The 17,213-nt window shown below is 35.0% G+C and overlaps 2 protein-coding genes across 2 annotated transcripts; one reads left to right on the top strand and one right to left on the bottom strand.

Moving 5' to 3' along the window:
* The first annotated feature begins 1,904 nt into the window (after positions 1 to 1,904).
* Positions 1,905 to 14,170, top strand: LOC132037230 (myosin-2). The gene is made up of 24 exons (XM_059427722.1): positions 1,905 to 2,937; positions 3,726 to 3,827; positions 3,914 to 4,057; positions 4,149 to 4,299; positions 4,416 to 4,443; positions 4,578 to 4,746; positions 4,886 to 4,949; positions 5,076 to 5,089; positions 5,190 to 5,274; positions 6,031 to 6,134; positions 6,249 to 6,387; positions 6,983 to 7,101; positions 7,279 to 7,431; positions 7,523 to 7,612; positions 8,052 to 8,129; positions 8,571 to 8,726; positions 9,346 to 9,522; positions 9,654 to 9,859; positions 9,938 to 10,073; positions 10,534 to 10,663; positions 10,955 to 11,068; positions 11,142 to 11,242; positions 11,958 to 12,161; positions 12,522 to 14,170. Exons 1-24 carry the CDS (start codon positions 2,569 to 2,571, stop codon positions 12,987 to 12,989), a joined length of 3,501 nt encoding a protein of 1,166 aa, XP_059283705.1. The 5' UTR covers positions 1,905 to 2,568; the 3' UTR covers positions 12,990 to 14,170.
* On the bottom strand, positions 13,757 to 15,228 carry LOC132037229 (chlorophyll a-b binding protein 13, chloroplastic-like). The gene is made up of 3 exons (XM_059427721.1): positions 15,066 to 15,228; positions 14,753 to 14,914; positions 13,757 to 14,347 (listed from the first exon to the last, which is right to left on the bottom strand). Exons 1-3 carry the CDS (start codon positions 15,180 to 15,182, stop codon positions 13,838 to 13,840), a joined length of 789 nt encoding a protein of 262 aa, XP_059283704.1. The 5' UTR covers positions 15,183 to 15,228; the 3' UTR covers positions 13,757 to 13,837.
* Positions 15,229 to 17,213: the final 1,985 nt, after the last annotated feature.

Raw genomic sequence — 17,213 nt, 5'->3', positions numbered from 1 at the left:
CCGTATTTATGTATTTATACACATGAACTTTGTATCTATATTTGTCATTGTATTCCTAATCTTCCATTATGGTTATTAAAACTTAATCCTAACATCTAAATTAAATGATTATGTTTATATGAAAACTTATGATTTTATGTAGCAAGGCATGTTTTCAAGTCAATTATTTTATATAATTATGAACTGTTGTTATTATCATGAATCAAGAACATGTTTGCAAGACTATGACAAGATATTTCATGAAACCATGTTACAAGTTATTTCGTGAAAATAATATTTCACGAAAATCATCTTAGCCAACTATATATGTTCATGTTTTCAAACTACCACAAAGCTGATCCTACTATTATTACTTAAATCTCATACATCTCTCCAATACTTCTTAAGATTCCCCACGTTTACAGAAGTTTTATATCTCTCCATTTTTAGAAACTCGTGCTCACAATTCGGCTAATCTCTCACACCACCATTTCGAGGAGTTTTACATACTAGTACTATTCACCATGTACTAACGTGCCCACTCGCGGTGCTTCGATTTGCAAGGGGAAATACGCCCGATCATCTATCCCAACTCCCTCGGGGTTCACATGGAGTCTATATTAGTCGGGTTTATGGTAGTCCGTGGCCATGTCCACCGGACTTTGTTTTAGAGGTTTCATAGACCGAGTTTTATGCTTTCCCTATTACGTTTTCATGAATATTTCATGCTATGAGATAATTTCAAGATTTTATTCCGCAAATTATATTTTCATTATTTATTTAAATTATCATATAGATATATTGTTTTGATCTCCAAGCAATGACCGTGTTACGCATTCGTGATATCTCGAAAGAAACAGTAACAACATCTAAATTAAATGATAACCGAAGTACAAGGAAAACAGATAGTAACGTAAAATCAAAGAACAATGAACTATGCTAATAATACTAATACTTCGCTTCAAACTACCACAAAGCTACCTACTAACCACATCTCTCCAATACTTCTTAAGCCTACCTCTATCTCTCCTGAAACCCACAATTGCACAACACTCACATCCTACTTTTTTTTTTATTTTTTTATTTTTGTTTTTATGACCATGCATTCATATCTCAACATCCTCATTTTTGCAACTTTCATTTTCTGAACATGAGCGGTTTTTCCTGGCCAACACTCACATCCTACTTTTTTTTTTATTTTTTTTTATTTTTTACACAGGGGGTAGGGGATGGGAAGACTCACATCCTACTTCGTACAATTATGGAGGGTGTTTAACTTATCTACTCGTTTAATAAACATTAAAAATATTTATTAAGTCAAGTACTTATAAAATTAAAATCAATTGTAAGTTATAAGTTGGTCATCTAACTTACGATTATGCATCAAATGCACCGTTAGTTTGACCAAATCTATTGCGATTTTATCCCCAATATCTTTTGTAATCTCCAATACACTCTTTAGGATATACCTTTTGATTATCTCTATTCTATTTTTCATTCATCCTTTTAAAAAAATGTAAAAACACTTTAAATTTATATTTTTTGTAAATAGTTTAAAGATGTTTCAATCATTTGAACATAAGAAGTATTAATCATCACCTCTTTTACCATTTTAACAGGAAAAAAAGTTGGATGTAAACGGAAGCATTATCAATTTGAAGTCTACAAGTGTAATTAGAGAGAGTTACAGGACCCAATTAGATTCCCCCATGTCCCATTTTATCCGTTTCCCTTTCAGGTGTCTCTGTCTGCCACTTCAAAATTTCAAGCCTACGCTATTTTAGCATGTAAGTACTTTACCACTAGTATACATCTACTATATATTTTATATAGATAAATCCCAGGCCCCCACATAAAATTCAAATTTATTTATTTATATTAATATTAATCTCCTTTATAAAATCCAACGGTTCCTTCAAATCAAAATCATCCTCTACTACTCCCACTCAGACCAAACATCATAAATTTCAACTTTTCCATATCCATTACTGTATTTTCTATTTTTGGTTCTACCTGAACGGCAGTTTTTGTTTTTCTAAAAATAAAAAACCAACCAACACCCAACACAAAAGTAAACACCCTTTTCCCTTTCCTTTCAATAAACAAGATTTAAAAAAAGAAGAAGCTTTCTTTCTTCGTTAGATATTTTCATTTTCCTCTCTGTTCTTCTTCTCTCTTCCTTAAAAGAGTTTAATTTGTTTGCATTTCATGCAAAAAAATTACATTAGCCTAAAAAGAAGTTATTTTTTTTTTTTGTTTTTCCCTAAGAACTTCGTTTTCCACAATCTTGTTCTGTGTGAAATAAAGAAAAAAAGTTCAACAGCTCAGAGTTTTATTGTCTTTCCCAAATCTGTTTTTTTTTTTTTTTTCTTTTTCTTCAGACATCTTTTAAAAATCTCGAGGTTTATGCATTTTTATGAATCTTCTGTACAAGTTTGATTTTTTTTTTTGTTTGTTTGTTGAAAAATCTGAATTAGGGTTTTAGAATTGTTTCTTTGAGCAATGTTGCTTAAGACATTGTTCAAATTCATATGAAACAATTTTTATACATATAATTCCACTTCAAATAACAAAAACTTTGTTTCAAAAATGTTGTCAGTTTCAACATCTAGTATAGTTCGTAGTTCATTAGAGGAAATGTTAGAATCTCTTAAACAAAGAGATGAAAATGAGAAACCAAAAGATTTACCACCCGCTTTACCGACCCGACCCAAATTAAAATCCAAGACTAGGCCTCCATCACCAAAGAGAATTTTAACGAAAAGTATCGAAAAAGAGGGTGTTGTTAAATTGGAGAATTGTAAGAAGGAAGAAGAGTGTAATGTGTTGAAAAGAAATGGTTTTGGTGGTATGAAGGTTAAAGAAAGGGAAGTTAGTGAATCGCCGTATGTAAAGAAGGAAAGTAGAAAGAGATTGTGGGATGAATGGGATGATCGAATGGATTATTTCGTTAAGAAGGTAAAAAAGAAAGTTATTTTAGTAAGGGTTATTATCTTTAGTTCCATAAGTTATAGTATTCCATTATTACAAATTGTGATGGCTAAATGAGTGTTGGAGCGATCACATCGATTATTTTGTTAAGAAGGTAAAACAAAAAAGTTAATGTAGTAAGTGTATTTTCTTAAGTTCCACAAGTTATAAGTATTCCATTGTTTCAAATGTTCATTTGGCCATCATCAATTTCAAATGATGTAGGCATTTGGATAATATTTAGTTGAAGTTGAAACAAAAGAGTATTTGAAGTTGAAGTAGAAAAAGTGTATTTGGAGTTGAGCTCATATAACCGACGTCAACTATTTTTGATTTATGTGTAATTTCCTTCATATTGCCTTGGTTCAACTGTAGATCAGTGGGAAATCTGTAGTAGTTTTAGAATCCTATGAGTTTGAACAAATTATGACTATCTTTTTTCACGAGGAGTTGCTCGCATCTGGGATTAGGGAAACTTGTAAGGTTCAGATAGAGTAGTTCTCCTGTTTTGTTGTATACCTAAGATAATGAACCGCTGCAATATTTCCAGTTCATAGGTTTCAAGAACTTAGTTTTCCATTGAATCTAGAAAGTTAACATTTTTAACTAAATGATAAGCAAAATTTGTACATGTGCTGGTTTGAGCTCCACTTGTGTTGTCACTGTGTCTGGTTTGTTTACTGTTGGATGATTCTGGGTTGTACTCGGATGATTTTGTTATGTAACCAAAAGCTATGTTTAGTTGACCACACTGAACTTCTAAGCTCTGTTTTCAGAAGCTTTGCATCTGGTGTCGCTTGAGGAATGGACAATGGGTAACAGGACAGATTCAATCAACTTCAGGAGAGAAAGCTATGGTATTACTTTCTGATGGCAGTGTGAGTTCACCTATTCCTGCTATTTCCTGATGATGAATATTTAAAGTTAACAAGAAGCATCAGACTTAGACTTTGTCATACTTTAGGTTGTGACAGTGTCTGTAGGAGAGGTATTACCGGCTAATCCGGATGTTCTTGAGGGTGTGGATGATCTCATGCAGCTTAGTTATCTGAACGAGCCATCAGTTCTTCACAACCTTCAACATAGATATGCGCGGGAAATTATATATGTACGTAAAATACTGAACTGCATTTATGCCTCATATGTAATTCCATGTCTCTCCTCTTTTAATATTTTTTTTTTGTCCCCTATGCCTGCAGAGTAAGGCAGGGCCTGTTTTAATAGCCATCAATCCCTTCAAAGAAGTCCAATTGTATGGGGACGAATTTATTACAGCTTACAGACAGAAGCTCTTGAATGATCCTCATGTTTATTCTACTGCTGACTCTGCCTACGATCGAATGATGGAAGGTTTTCCTTGGAACCATATTTATTTTATTATATGAAAAAGGATCATTGTTAGCTCCTTAAAAACTTTAGATGCAAGGTGATCCTTATTTCTTTTCTTTACCTTTTGAATCTTGCAGATGAAATAAGTCAATCTATCATCATAAGGTTGGTGAAATTGTCTCTTTGTTACCTTTAGTGTATTTCTACTCTGGTTCAGTGGTTGATGTCGTAGATTGTGATTATGAAATCAGGGTGTTTTAAATGATTAGGAGGAACTAATTACTCTTCATATCATACAGTGGGGAAAGTGGATCTGGGAAGACGGAAACAGCAAAGATTGCAATGGAATACTTGGCTAAGCTTGGTGGAGGCAGTAACGGGATAGAGAAGGAGGTGCTGCAAACAAGCTACATATTGGAGGCCTTTGGGAATGCCAAAACTTCCAGGAACAGCAACTCCAGTCGATTTGTCAGTCTCTATGCCTGATTCTCTTTTCCTTTTACTTTCCTTTATTCAAGAAGGGAGTGGTGAACTGGAAGTGAGAAGCTTATTTATGTTATTTCCCCATTTATTATACTTTTCTGACTGTTGTCCCTGATGGATGCAGGGAAAGTTGATTGAAATTCATTTTAGTGCAACAGGAAGGATATGTGGTGCTAAAATACAAACCTGTAAGTGTAATTGTCCTTTGGTTTTCTCAGAGAATGCAATTTATTGTTATTGTCCTTTGATAACTGTTACTGACTTTTATACATTTTTGTGCATGCCCAATGCCTTAATGCTAAAATAATGAGTAGTACTTCTTGAAAAGGTGTGATTTTCTTCTCCTCTCTACTGTGAATTTCTTGTTGAAGTTATATAGTTACTATCACAATCTAAATCTTTTGAAACATAATGTCTTCTTTGGGCAGTCGAGAGTGGTTCAACTGGTCGATGGAGAGAGGTCCTACCATATCTTTTACCAACTATGTGCCGGGGCTCCACCTACTTTGAGAGGTTTGTAATTGATATTGGACCTTTTATTGTATTTTCTTGTTGCTTATTTCATTCGTAGGACTTTACATGGCTTTTGCCTTGCAATATATCTTCACTGTCAAAAAAATTCTGTTTTTAATGCTATATGGTTAACTGGTTACAACACCTAAGATGTTTTTCACATATCTTCAGAACTAGCAATTCTGTGATTGTAAAGGTGAAATCAGGGTTGTGATTTTGAAGTTATAAAAAATCAATATAATAGGATACAAGTGTAAAGTAGCAGTCACAAAACTGTAGTGTTTCCAACAAGATGTTAAACATGGAAGTGGAACTTTCGAGCAGAAAAATATAGAAGTTATGCATACAGTTTATGAATCATTTATAAGTGGAACTTTCGAGCAGAAAAATATAGAAGTGATGCATACATTTTTATGAATCATTTATAAAGTGAGAAATTTTGTTGGCGTTAGAAAACCTGGTTGAAATGAAAATCTTTCAATATTATGTGTATATAACTTTTTGTTTTCTAGCAAGGAGAATATTTAAGAGATTGAACTTCCTTTTTCCTTTCTAGCTAGTGCTCTATAAATTTTCTGTTTTGGTTTTGCGGTATCTAGAAGTGAACGGCTTCTGTACAGCTTTTGATAATTCTTTGTTTCTGTTTATCTTCTTTATGGGAGCTGGGGTGTTAGTTAAAGATTCATTTTTTTATAAGTTAGTTAAAGAAGTTGCAGAATATTTCGTTTTCAGAACTGTTATTTGATTTATTCCCAGATAAACTTAAGTTAAAAGGTGCATCAGAATACAAATATCTCATCCAGAGTGACTGCTTGGAGATCCATGATGTTGATGATGCCGAGGAATTTCGTAAGCTTATGGTGAGCCTTGAGGGATAAGATATGGTCAACTTATGTTTGATTTCTATTCTTTCAGTTCAATGCCGTGCTGGATCTTGTTTATAATTATTTCCTTTGTTTCTCTCACTTTCCCAGGAAGCCCTAAATACTGTTAGGATTTCTGGAAGGGATCAAGAGCATGCTTTTCAGATGATTGCTTCAGTTCTATGGTTGGGAAATATAACATTCCAAGTAATTGACAATGAAAGCCATGTTGAAGTTGTGCAAAGTGAAGGTGCGCTATCTTGTCAATGTAGCAGTTTAGCTAATGTTGATCCTCTAAAATTTTGTTCTTTCTGAAAGTATTAGCAGATATTATTTTCATAATCCTATACGTATATAAGTAATTACTCTTGGTCAATTGTAAGTTAGCTTTCCAACTGTGAATATCTGGACTTGACTTTTGTTCAGCATCTTGTCGGTTTCAGCTTTAACACTTTCTTCCCTTTTGAGTTAAGGGCGGTCTGTCATATTTCGCCTTGTCAGTTGGTTATTTTTCTTTGGAGTAGTTATTTTAACTCCAGAATTACTCTTCTTAACTCCATTTCTCTGCAGTATTGAGGGTCTATCATACGCTTGTCAACTTTTTTAGGCCAAAGCGTTTTACATGTCAAAAGCCTCTGTTGTTCGGGTTCATGCAAATATCTTCTGCATTCTCATGATAATTCTTTCCTGCACCTCTTGTATGGTCTTACTTCGTAACAATAATTGTGAAGTTTCTTGCTTAACTTTGTATGCGAGGTCTTCAACTTTTTTATATTCATTTATATCTGTACTTGTATGGAGGTCTTCTTTATCTGTTTGGTTTGTCACCATCTTTGATATTGCAGCTGTTACAAATGCTGCTAGCTTGATTGGCTGTAGTGTAAATGAGCTCATACTAGCTTTATCCACAAGCCAAATACAAGTCCGCAAAGATAAAGTTGCCAAGAGTTTAACTATGGAGCAGGTTAGTTGAAGTACTTTTAGTTTTATATTCCATCTCTTCCTGATTTTCTCTTTCTGTCAATTCTCATCCTTCTATTTATCAGAATCTGCATTATTCACAATTAATTTTTCTACTATATTGAATTTAGCATTCTCATTTCTTCTCTTGAGAACATGACTCGTTTTGACTCTGGTTCAGGCAACTTATAGAAGAGATGCATTGGCAAAGTTCATTTATGCAAACTTGTTTGACTGGATAGTAGATCAAATGAACAGAAACCTTGCAATGGGTAAAGAACAGACGGGTAGATCCATAAATATTCTAGACATTTATGGTTTTGAATCATTTAAGGTAAATTGATCTGCGGGTGATTTTTTTCACTAGTATACTGCATAGGGAGATTCCTTTTGTCCACCTTGACAGTCCCCATTCCACTTTTCAGAGAAACACCTTCGAACAATTTTTCATAAACTATGCAAATGAGAGGCTCCAGCAGCATGTCAACAGACATCTATTGAAACTCGAGCAAGAGGTAAGCATATCACGATCGTTCCTAGTCATTCTTATTGCTTCATTAGCCTTGTACTTTATGTATTCAAAGGAAGCATTTTACGATTGTGTATTCGGACTTTTGAATAACACAATGCACTCTCTCTTCCTCCTCTATTTACCTTTTGCCTATTTACATTTTGTCATTTCAATTGTATCAATTTATTTCTCGTTTGTACTGCTAGTTCCCTAATTCCTGATCTACCGTAGAGTAATATACTCTCTACGGAAAATTAAGGGCATTTAAGATCAGTGGCTGCTGCAAATTTTTTGATGTTATGCATAAAAAACCAGGATTGTTAGGCTCAGGCTTTTCTCTCTGTAGTTATCCTGTGCATGTTTGGGCTTTATACTCTCCTGAAGATATTCCTTGCAGCATAGTTTTTAGATGTCGATACAAGAACTGATGTTTTACATATCAGGAATATGAATTGGATGGAATTGATTGGGCAAAAGTAGATTTTGAAGACAACCAAGAGTGCCTGGACCTTTTTGAAAAGGTATTCTTTCCTTTTGGTTCCTTTTCCTATTTATTTGGCCTCAGGAGTTTATATAATCTGACAACTTTCTTCTGTCCCGGGTTACACGTTTACATTCGTTCTTAATTGCAGTCACATTGTCTTTGCTCTTTTTGCAAACAAAGGTTTTTACATCTTTTTCTCGTTTAGTCTGATTACTCTTTCCATGTTTAATTGTTAAGTTGGAAGAGAAGGATAAAAATGCCTCTGTTCGTGTTGTCACAAGTTCTATTTGATATAGCTGCCACCACAACTTTTTTTATCGTTGTATTGCTTCTTACGGTTGAAGTCTTAAAATGCAAATCTCGAGTATAAAGTACCAGTGTCAATCATAGAGATCTCGGTATTTTAGCTACACAATCTACAATATGTATTTGAATGGACATAACATTTGATCGATGAACTGTCATTTTCATTTTGCAGAAACATATTGGGCTTATATCTTTGTTGAATGAAGAATCAAATTCACTAAAAGCCACTGATTTGACCTTTGCGAGTAAACTTGAGCAGGAAATCAGAACTAACCCTTGCTTTAAAAGCGAAAGAGAAGGATTTTCTATTCGCCATTATGCTGGAGAGGTCAGTTTCTCTTATAAAACGCATCTTTTCTTGTCTTTTGCAATAGTCCCACGGACATTAAGTAGTATTTTCATGGCTTAAGTGATACTCGTCTAACAATGTTTAGTGAAAAGTTTCTGATTTATTCTAGAGCAATTGTGGTTTTGGGTCTTGACATGTCTGCAGACTGTCACTCTTGACTAACCATCAAGTCATTTGATGGTATAATCCCTTTATTGATGATCTGAGATAATACTTATCTTGCACTTTAATTTAATTTGGTTTTTGGTGTTGTCAAAACCTTTAACCACGCTATATGCTTATATGGAGACCTAACTCTTACTTAATGAGCCTCTTAATAAGAGTTCTCTTTTTTTAATAATTGCAGTGTCTTTGTTTGCCTTTTTGGCAGATCTTCCTTCATTGAAAAAGTGGTTGAGTTAAATAGGGCAAGGTTACGTTGTCTTTTATCCTTAAACTAGATGCTTTATAGAAAAACATTATGTAGACTTTGTTTTGGGAAAAATCAGCAAATTCTCTTTATAGGATATGTTTCTCTGTGGGATTTCTGAGTTAATCACATTGTAGTTGTCTAACTCTGAACTCTGTAATTATATATATATATGTGTGTGTTTTTCAGGTAACTTATGATGCAACTGGCTTCTTAGAAAAGAATAGAGATGCGCTGCATCCTGACATAATTCAGCTACTCTCATCAAGTGAAAGCCACCTACCTGAAGATAAAAAATTCTCAATTCCATCAACCTATACAAGGGTGCCAGATGTTCAGTATCAAAGTGTTGCAACTAAGTTTAAGGTGGTTGTTTACTTAAATTTTCTATAGAACTTGATCATGCTGACAAACTAAACACCTAGAAAATAAAAGTTTGTATCTTGGGGTACTATGATAGTTTCTCAATGTTGTCCTTTATCAAAATCTTCTGGCAGGATAATTTGTTCAAATTGATGCAGCAGTTGGAAAATACCATACCACACTTTATATGTTGCATAAAACCAAATAATAAGCAGCTTCCTGGCATGTCTGACAAAGATCTTGTCATAGAACAGCTCAGATGCTGTGGTGTTCTTGAAGTGGTTAGAATATCAAGATCTGGCTATCCTACTAGGTTTACACATCAAGAATTCACAAGCAGGTGACATACACGATCCTTAGTTTGTTGCTGATTTGTTCTTTTGGTTGTTTGTTGACTTATATGAATGCGGTACTTTAGGTACGGCTTCCTTCTGCCAAAGGATAATGCATGCCTAGATCCTTTAAGTATGTCAGTTGGCATTCTTCAGCAGTTTGGTATTCTTCCGGAACTGTACCAAGTTGGGTATACAAAGTTATATTTCCGAGCAGGACAGGTGAGTTCATCGTTCCTTGTTCTCTTGCGTGGATATGTTTTCTTTTTAAATAATTTATGTCATTTGCCTAATCATTCAAAAGAAGCATCAGAAAGTTTAAACCTTTTCTAATCGTTACTGCTATATAGTTGAAGCAAATAATGATTTAAAAAACATGTGGTGCGGCGATGAGCACACAAGCTGGCCCAGACACCATAGTTATCTTAAGAAAAAGTGTGGAGTCTTACAAACTGGTGGCATCACTTTGAGGACATATCATATTTTTGAAGGCATGTGTCCGTTTAGAGAAGGTTTTTGAGTAGTCCCATGCATATCAGAAAGAACAATAAAAATGACAAAAGTTATGGCTTATGGATATAGCTAAAAATGACAAAAGTTATGGCTTATGGATATAGCATATTTCCTCTAATATGTTATGTTTGCTATTGAAGATTGGATTTCCTTTTTGTGTGACATGTAGATTGCTGCATTGGAGGATGTAAGGAACCAAGTTCTGCAAGGTACTCTAGAGGTGCAGAAGTGCTTTCGTGGCCATCGTGCTCGTCGGCACTTCCATGAGCTGAAAGGAGGAGTAATCATACTTCAATCATGTAAAGCAGATCCCTTTGCAGCTCCTCTTTTTTCTTTCCTTTTTTTTTTTTTTTTTTGAGAATACAATAGAAGATGATATTCATGAAGAATGTTGTGTCTATCAGTTTGTAGGAGTATTTGTCCATTTCAAGACTATATTAGATATCTTCAATATTTTTGGGCACTGGGGATGCCATTGCGGTGATTTTGGAAAAAGAAAAAATATATTACTATGCATCAATATAAATTAATGTTAAGCCTCCAATGTTGAATTGTATCTGATGTTTTGATGTCAACATTCGTTCTTGTAGTTATTCGTGGTGAAATAGCAAGAATGCAGTATAATACTAAAGTGGGGTCTAAAGGGAAGGTTGCCTGCGAAGAAAGCGATGACCAGCTGGTGGCTGTTGTGCAGATACAATCAGGTAAAGTTATTTGCATGGTATCTCTTTTGTTATGAAGCCAAATATATCTAATCACACATCTTCTTTATTGCAGCTATTCGTGGCTGGTTGGCTCGAAGGGATCTTAGTAAACTGCAGAATTCAAAAATGTTAAATGTAGACACACGAAAAACTGGCAGGAAAACGCAGGTCAAGGTACTCTGTGATAAAGATTCACACATATCCTTACTAGGAGTCCTCGTGCCTCAGTTTTTGTTCTCTTAATAGAGCTTATTACAGAATAATTAGTTTTTCTAGAAAAGTTTTTCCATAAATTTTATTTTAACTTTTCTTCTTTCTTCGTTCAGAATTGTAAAATCTGCTTCAGGACTAATATCTTTAAGAATTTGGTGGCCTGTTTCATGAAGCCAATTTTAGGTATTTCTTTTTTTTTCTTTTTTCTTTTTTTTTTGGGGGGGGGGGGGGGGGATAATTCAAACCAATTTTGGGTATGCAACTGCTTGTCTGATTTCAGGATTCAGGGGAATCTTTCTTCATTTTTTTAATCTTTCTTTGGAAGATGAAATGCTCTGGCATCTCGAAAATGCCGAGTGTTGATTATTTAGATTGAAAGAAAAAAATAGTAAGAGAACTGGGTAGTAAGGCTCTTTTTTGGTTTATACGTCCGTCCCCCTCCTAGAAGCTAAAAGGGGAAAGGGAAAGGACAGCTGGTGAAGAGTCACCAATGGATCAATCAGGATAATATTGGCTTCATCTTTCATGCTTTCCTTATTTCTTATTGCACTATGGCTATTCATTCAAAGTGAATTCTGATATTAACTTAAATTGGAAGAGTGGAGGCAGCAATGCAGTCTGTGATACTTAGAACCTGGTTGATGTTGTAGTAAGTTTGAATCTTTTTTCCAAGCAGGAGTTGCCTCGAGAAATTTTACCTTCTGTTGTAGAAGACCTCGAAAGACGGGTTTTAAAGGCTGAGGCAACCCTTGAACAGAAGGAAAAGGAAAATGCTGCCCTGAAGAAACAAGTAAACCAATTCGAGGCCCAATGCTTAGAATATGAGGCCAAGATGAGGTCAATGGAGGAGATGTGGCAAAACAAAATTACATCATTGCAGGTATCCATATTTCTAGAATGCTCTATGAATGCTGCAATATGATCCTAGATGGACATTACAATGATGTGATAGACATTATTCCATATTTTAACTTAACGAACAGAAAAACAAAATAACGAATGCATGTTGTCATTATGTTGCTCTGTTGAATGTACTCATACTTCCTGGCCTGTTGAAAAAGCTTCCGCAAGATAAAGAAAACAAAAACCTTTTTTCATTGGCTGATCACTATGTCCCTTACATCAGTCACATCAGCAAATCTTCTTTTGTTAGTTTTCTACTGGAAGTTGAGTTTATACTCGCGAACTCTATTTCTGGATTTACAAGGTTATTGTAACATCAATTGCTTTGTTAAAGCAGGCTAGTCTAGCTGCAGCCAAGAACAGTCTTGGTGCTGGTGATACTACTGGTCGACCTGGAAAACTCGAAGGTTCCCCATCTCCTCACTATTATGATTCTGATGATGCAACATCTATGGACACTCCTGCGGGGCACACTCCAGTTAGATTTTCTAACAACAGCTTTGGTGTTGGAGCTAATAATAGAGAGGTTAACGGTGGTTTATCCTTAGTCAGCCACCTTAATATGGAATTTGAGCAGCGGAAGCAGAATTTTGATGATGAAGCCATGGCAATTGTTCAATTGAAGCCAGGGCAGTTACATTCTACTAATCCTGCAGATGAGTATCGAAGATTGAAACGCAGGTTTGAGGAATGGAAAAAAGATTACAAGGTCCGGTTAAAGGAGACAAAGACAAAAGTACACAAGCTTGGTTATTCTAAAGCAGGGAAGACTCGTAGGAAATGGTGGGGTAAGAAGAGCAAGTGATTTTAGCTTCTCATTTTCTTCTTTAGGGTGTTAAAATGTATAGGTGAATCGAATTTCCCCAACTATCATTGGTAATGTAGCAGAGTTGGTGGTGATTGGGAAATAGTATGTGTGCTTAGTTGCGGATCCTCTGTGATCCCTCGGCTAGATAGTTAAGAGCTTGTTTGTGAATAGGCTGTTGTAAACAATGCTAGGTTTTGGAAGTACATCAGATAGCTTGCGAAAAAATGGGACTCTTGAGTTTTCCTAGTCCACATGCTTTTGCATTAGCAAATGTTGTAATTAGTTGTTGTTATGAAAGATGGTGATCAATTGCAGAAAAGTTATTACTTGATTGTTCACAACTCCACAATGAGTAGCCAAATGTGATGGTGTTTTGCATATGAGCATTCTTCTTGTTTCTCCCTTCAACTCTTTCACCAATGTTGACCTACTTTTGTTATGTGTAGGCTATTCGTACGACTCTCCTTCACTTTAAAAAGTGTTAAATCTTTGTCATGTCAGTACGTTTACTTCAAGTCCAAGGTTTTTTAGGAGTCTTTTAGTCATGTATGAGACTTTTATGCTAGTAAAATATATAGAATATTTTGCGCTTTTATTTTAATTTTATGTAATATTCAATTGAGATGAGCTTGAATGGAGTGATAGATAGTGAAGGTTCATATGATTGCTTGCGATTGAAGCATATCTGTTGTTGTCGTAATAGTCAAATGAAATGCTAGTGGTTCTGAAACTAGTGGTTCAAGTGTATGTATCGCGCGGTAAAATAGTTTTCATCTGCCAAATATTTGCATTATGAATGATTTAAGTGGTACAAGCCTCTTATGGAGGAAGTCAAAATGTTAAATCTAAGATCCAGGAGCAAACTTAGTAGCAAAAACCCATGCATTGTTAGCAACGGGGTTGTCAAGGTGATCCAAGAGGTTCTCGAGTGGGCCTTTTCCAGTTACAATAGCTTGAACGAAGAATCCGAACATGGAGAACATAGCCAATCTTCCATTCTTGATCTCCTTAACCTTGAGCTCGGCGAAAGTAGTTGGGTCATCTGCTAAGCCCAATGGGTCAAAGTATTGGCCACCTGGGTAGAGATTGTTGCCTTCACCAACTCCAGGTAGCCCATTAATTCTAAAACCTTCTACAAGGCCCATTAGAACTACTTGGAAGCCCAATACTGCTAGAATGCTTTGAGCATGGACAAGGTTTGGGTTGCCCAAATAGTCCAGTCCTCCATCACTGAAGATTTGGGCTCCAGCTTTGAACCATACCGGTTCTTTAAAGTCCACTTTAACCCATTTCTCAAGAACTTCCGGTGTAATGCAGCCAAGTGCCCCAAGCATGGCCCATCTCCCATGGATGACCTAGAATTGTACAATTTTAATGAGCATTAATTGAGTAACTACGCCTTAATCCTAGATTAGTCAGAGACAATTGCATATGAGTTTATGCAACATTTAGAAAATCTAGTATTCCTTCTGTCGCATTTGACGTGATACTTCACTTTTAGTCCGTCTCGAAGGAATGATAACTTTCTTTATCTAGAAACAATTTAATTTTAAACTTTTATTTGATCCTTAATGTGATAATTCATAGACATTTGTAAGTCTATGGATTATTTTATCCCACAAGTTTCAAAAATATTTATTTCGTTTTAAACTTAGATCATAAAATGAAACTGAGGAAATACATTTCTACATGATTGCTCCATAGCCTTGTTCTTTCATCCAGACTTCGAATTTACTTCATGTAAAAGAAATAGAAAGTACCTCAAGAGCTCTGTTCTTGGCAAAGGCCTCAGGATCAGCAGATAAACCAGCAGTATCCCATCCGTAATCACCGGGGAATTCTCCAGTCAAGTATGAAGGAGTTTGAGCAGAAAACGGTCCCAAGTACTTGACACGGTCGGGCCCATACCATAGGTCATTACTCTTAACAACATTAAAAAAGAAAAACAAACAAGACAACACAACTTAGCAAAGACGAATACAATATAGTTCCAACAGGTTCAACTGAATTCAGTATTTTATAATATATTTATGTAACATAAACATATAGGTAAAATATCACTAAAACATTTACCATGGTGAATTTGGCAGAGCCCATGGAAACAACATCTCTAAGAGCGTTGGCATATTTGGTCTGGCCCAAGAATGGAGTTGCTCTAACAACTGTAGCGGAGCTGCCGGTTGCTGCCATTTTCTCTCTTTCTTAATTTCTTTCTTGGACCTGATGACATTTGACTATGTTTCTTGAAAAATATATATATATATATATATATAGCTGCTTGAGATATCTTGGGGGGCCCATCCAACAATACTGGTTCTTGTGTTTAGAAAGTGACCATTATTACGTGGGTGGCTAAGTTTGCAAGGATATGAAATTGTGGTGTGAGATACATTTGAAGTTGTGCATCAACCAATGAGAAGTGTTTAGCAGATTTTTGGGTATCTCCATGTCATATCCGCCTATCCAGAGTTTTATCTTGCTAGAGCAAACTGTTAATAACATAGTACAAAACAGAATTATAGTTGTTGTCTAAGCTATTCGGATTTTTTTTTCTATAATCGTGGTGTTCGGATCAGTGTGCCTGCATCTCAGTGAAGTTAATTTCACTGAGTACGTGTGAGCTCCCATGCACCAGCATAGATACCAGACAACTTTATTTAAAAAAGCTTGGACGGATGGAAATCACCAATTGTTTTTACCGCTATTGAATTTGAACTTGAAACTTCATGATTCTCAACTTACTTTATTATCTATTTGTGACTAGGTCACATCCTTATGTACAACTTTTCACTGATTTTAATAAGTTAAGATTATTGACCAAATTTCTGGAAAAGGATACTTTTGAGTATGAGCAGAAGCTACTTTTTTGACGTGTAAAAATAAACTGAAAATAATAGCTTCTCATGGCTTCCTCATACAAGTACAAAGTATTCAACATGGACTTGGTTAGACAGGTAATGTTTTTTTTACTACTAAAATGGCTAGGTTTTCTAAGTTATTTCCATTTTGATTGGTTATTTTTTTTTTTTTTAAAAGGACGGGATAGTAACATTATACAGTATAGGGTCTCTATGAGCTAGACTGGCTTAACGTTCTTTTTACATATCAGGTGCCTTTTGTTTAATTCAGCAAATGGACAATTAATCTGGTATAATATATATATATATATATATATATGTGGCCATGTGTAGTCCCTGATCTTCACCAAGAGAGAAACTGCAAGTTCTATCTAAACCAAAACAATTGATTTGCATTAGGCGATGTAGTACATATATATCTAATCAAAATGCTTAACCAAACCAGGAGTTGAATCCATAATTTTCAGACCACCGTTACAAGTGCATTGCTCCATATACATATGTGACACAACATTTTTTCTATACATATGTTTTTTAACAAGAAACTAAAGAGAAGCGCATGCGAAATATTATTCACCAAGATATATGGAGATCGAACCTAGAAAGCTCTTGCCATTCAATTGGCTTGGTGTGACAAACTCATTTTCCATTTCACGGAGTGAAAAAGAGAGTATTACCTCGTTACAATGAGGTTTCCCTCTTTTTTCCCCTTCCAATGTTACATGTATAATTCTAGAAGCCTTTAATTTTGTGCTATTATTACTAGTATGTATTACGTCTCTTGAATTGTGAAGAAATATTATTCAGAATAAAAGTCAGAAAAAAAATAAGACACTAAATACCTAGTAAAAATGATTTAAACAAAATGTTACTTGTAAAACAAACATCAAATCATCAGACGTTCCTTGAGTTGCCTAAATGCAACACTACCTCGAGTTATCTTTGTTCGTATTCTTATAATATTTACATGCAGATATGGCAAAGATAATGAAATGTATGGTTTAGAATCAAGCATGTCAATCTAACAGAAAATGATCGGCGCAATATAAAATGATGATAAGAAAAATTTCCAAAAATAGAAAATTTTGGCCTCTACTAATTATAATTAGTAACAACGAATCTCAAATCACTCAGTAAAGAAAGGGAGCTAATTAAATCATAAGCCATGTAACCCAGTACTTTGGACAGCCTATTTTTTTCCTTTATCGATTATCGAGTTATTCTCAAGCAAGAACTTAGGCCTTGCAAAATACGATTAGAAAATTCAGTTCTGAACCACCTTTGGTTGTCGGTAGATTATTACGAAAAAATGGTTGGACATAGCCCTTTACAACTTCAATAAAAGAAATGATCTAGCAAAGAT

The sequence above is a fragment of the Lycium ferocissimum genome, chromosome 11, assembly GCF_029784015.1.
Source record: "Lycium ferocissimum isolate CSIRO_LF1 chromosome 11, AGI_CSIRO_Lferr_CH_V1, whole genome shotgun sequence".
In the NCBI taxonomy this organism is placed as follows: domain Eukaryota; kingdom Viridiplantae; phylum Streptophyta; class Magnoliopsida; order Solanales; family Solanaceae; genus Lycium; species Lycium ferocissimum.
This window is presented reverse-complemented; position numbering and strand designations above follow the sequence as displayed.

Excerpts from the sequence above, each read along its gene's own strand:
- LOC132037230 (XM_059427722.1), top strand. The coding sequence starts at position 2,569 with ATGTTGTCAGTTTCAACATCTAGTATAGTTCGTAGTTCATTAGAGGAA. Across the intron at positions 4,300-4,415 it reads CTACGATCGAATGATGGAAG|ATGAAATAAGTCAATCTATC; the intron begins GTTTTCCTTGGA and ends TGAATCTTGCAG. Across the intron at positions 9,860-9,937 it reads CATCAAGAATTCACAAGCAG|GTACGGCTTCCTTCTGCCAA; the intron begins GTGACATACACG and ends GCGGTACTTTAG.
- LOC132037229 (XM_059427721.1), bottom strand. The coding sequence starts at position 15,182 with ATGGCAGCAACCGGCAGCTCCGCTACAGTTGTTAGAGCAACTCCATTC. Across the intron at positions 14,915-15,065 it reads GCTCTGCCAAATTCACCATG|AGTAATGACCTATGGTATGG; the intron begins GTAAATGTTTTA and ends AATGTTGTTAAG. Across the intron at positions 14,348-14,752 it reads CCAAGAACAGAGCTCTTGAG|GTCATCCATGGGAGATGGGC; the intron begins GTACTTTCTATT and ends GTACAATTCTAG.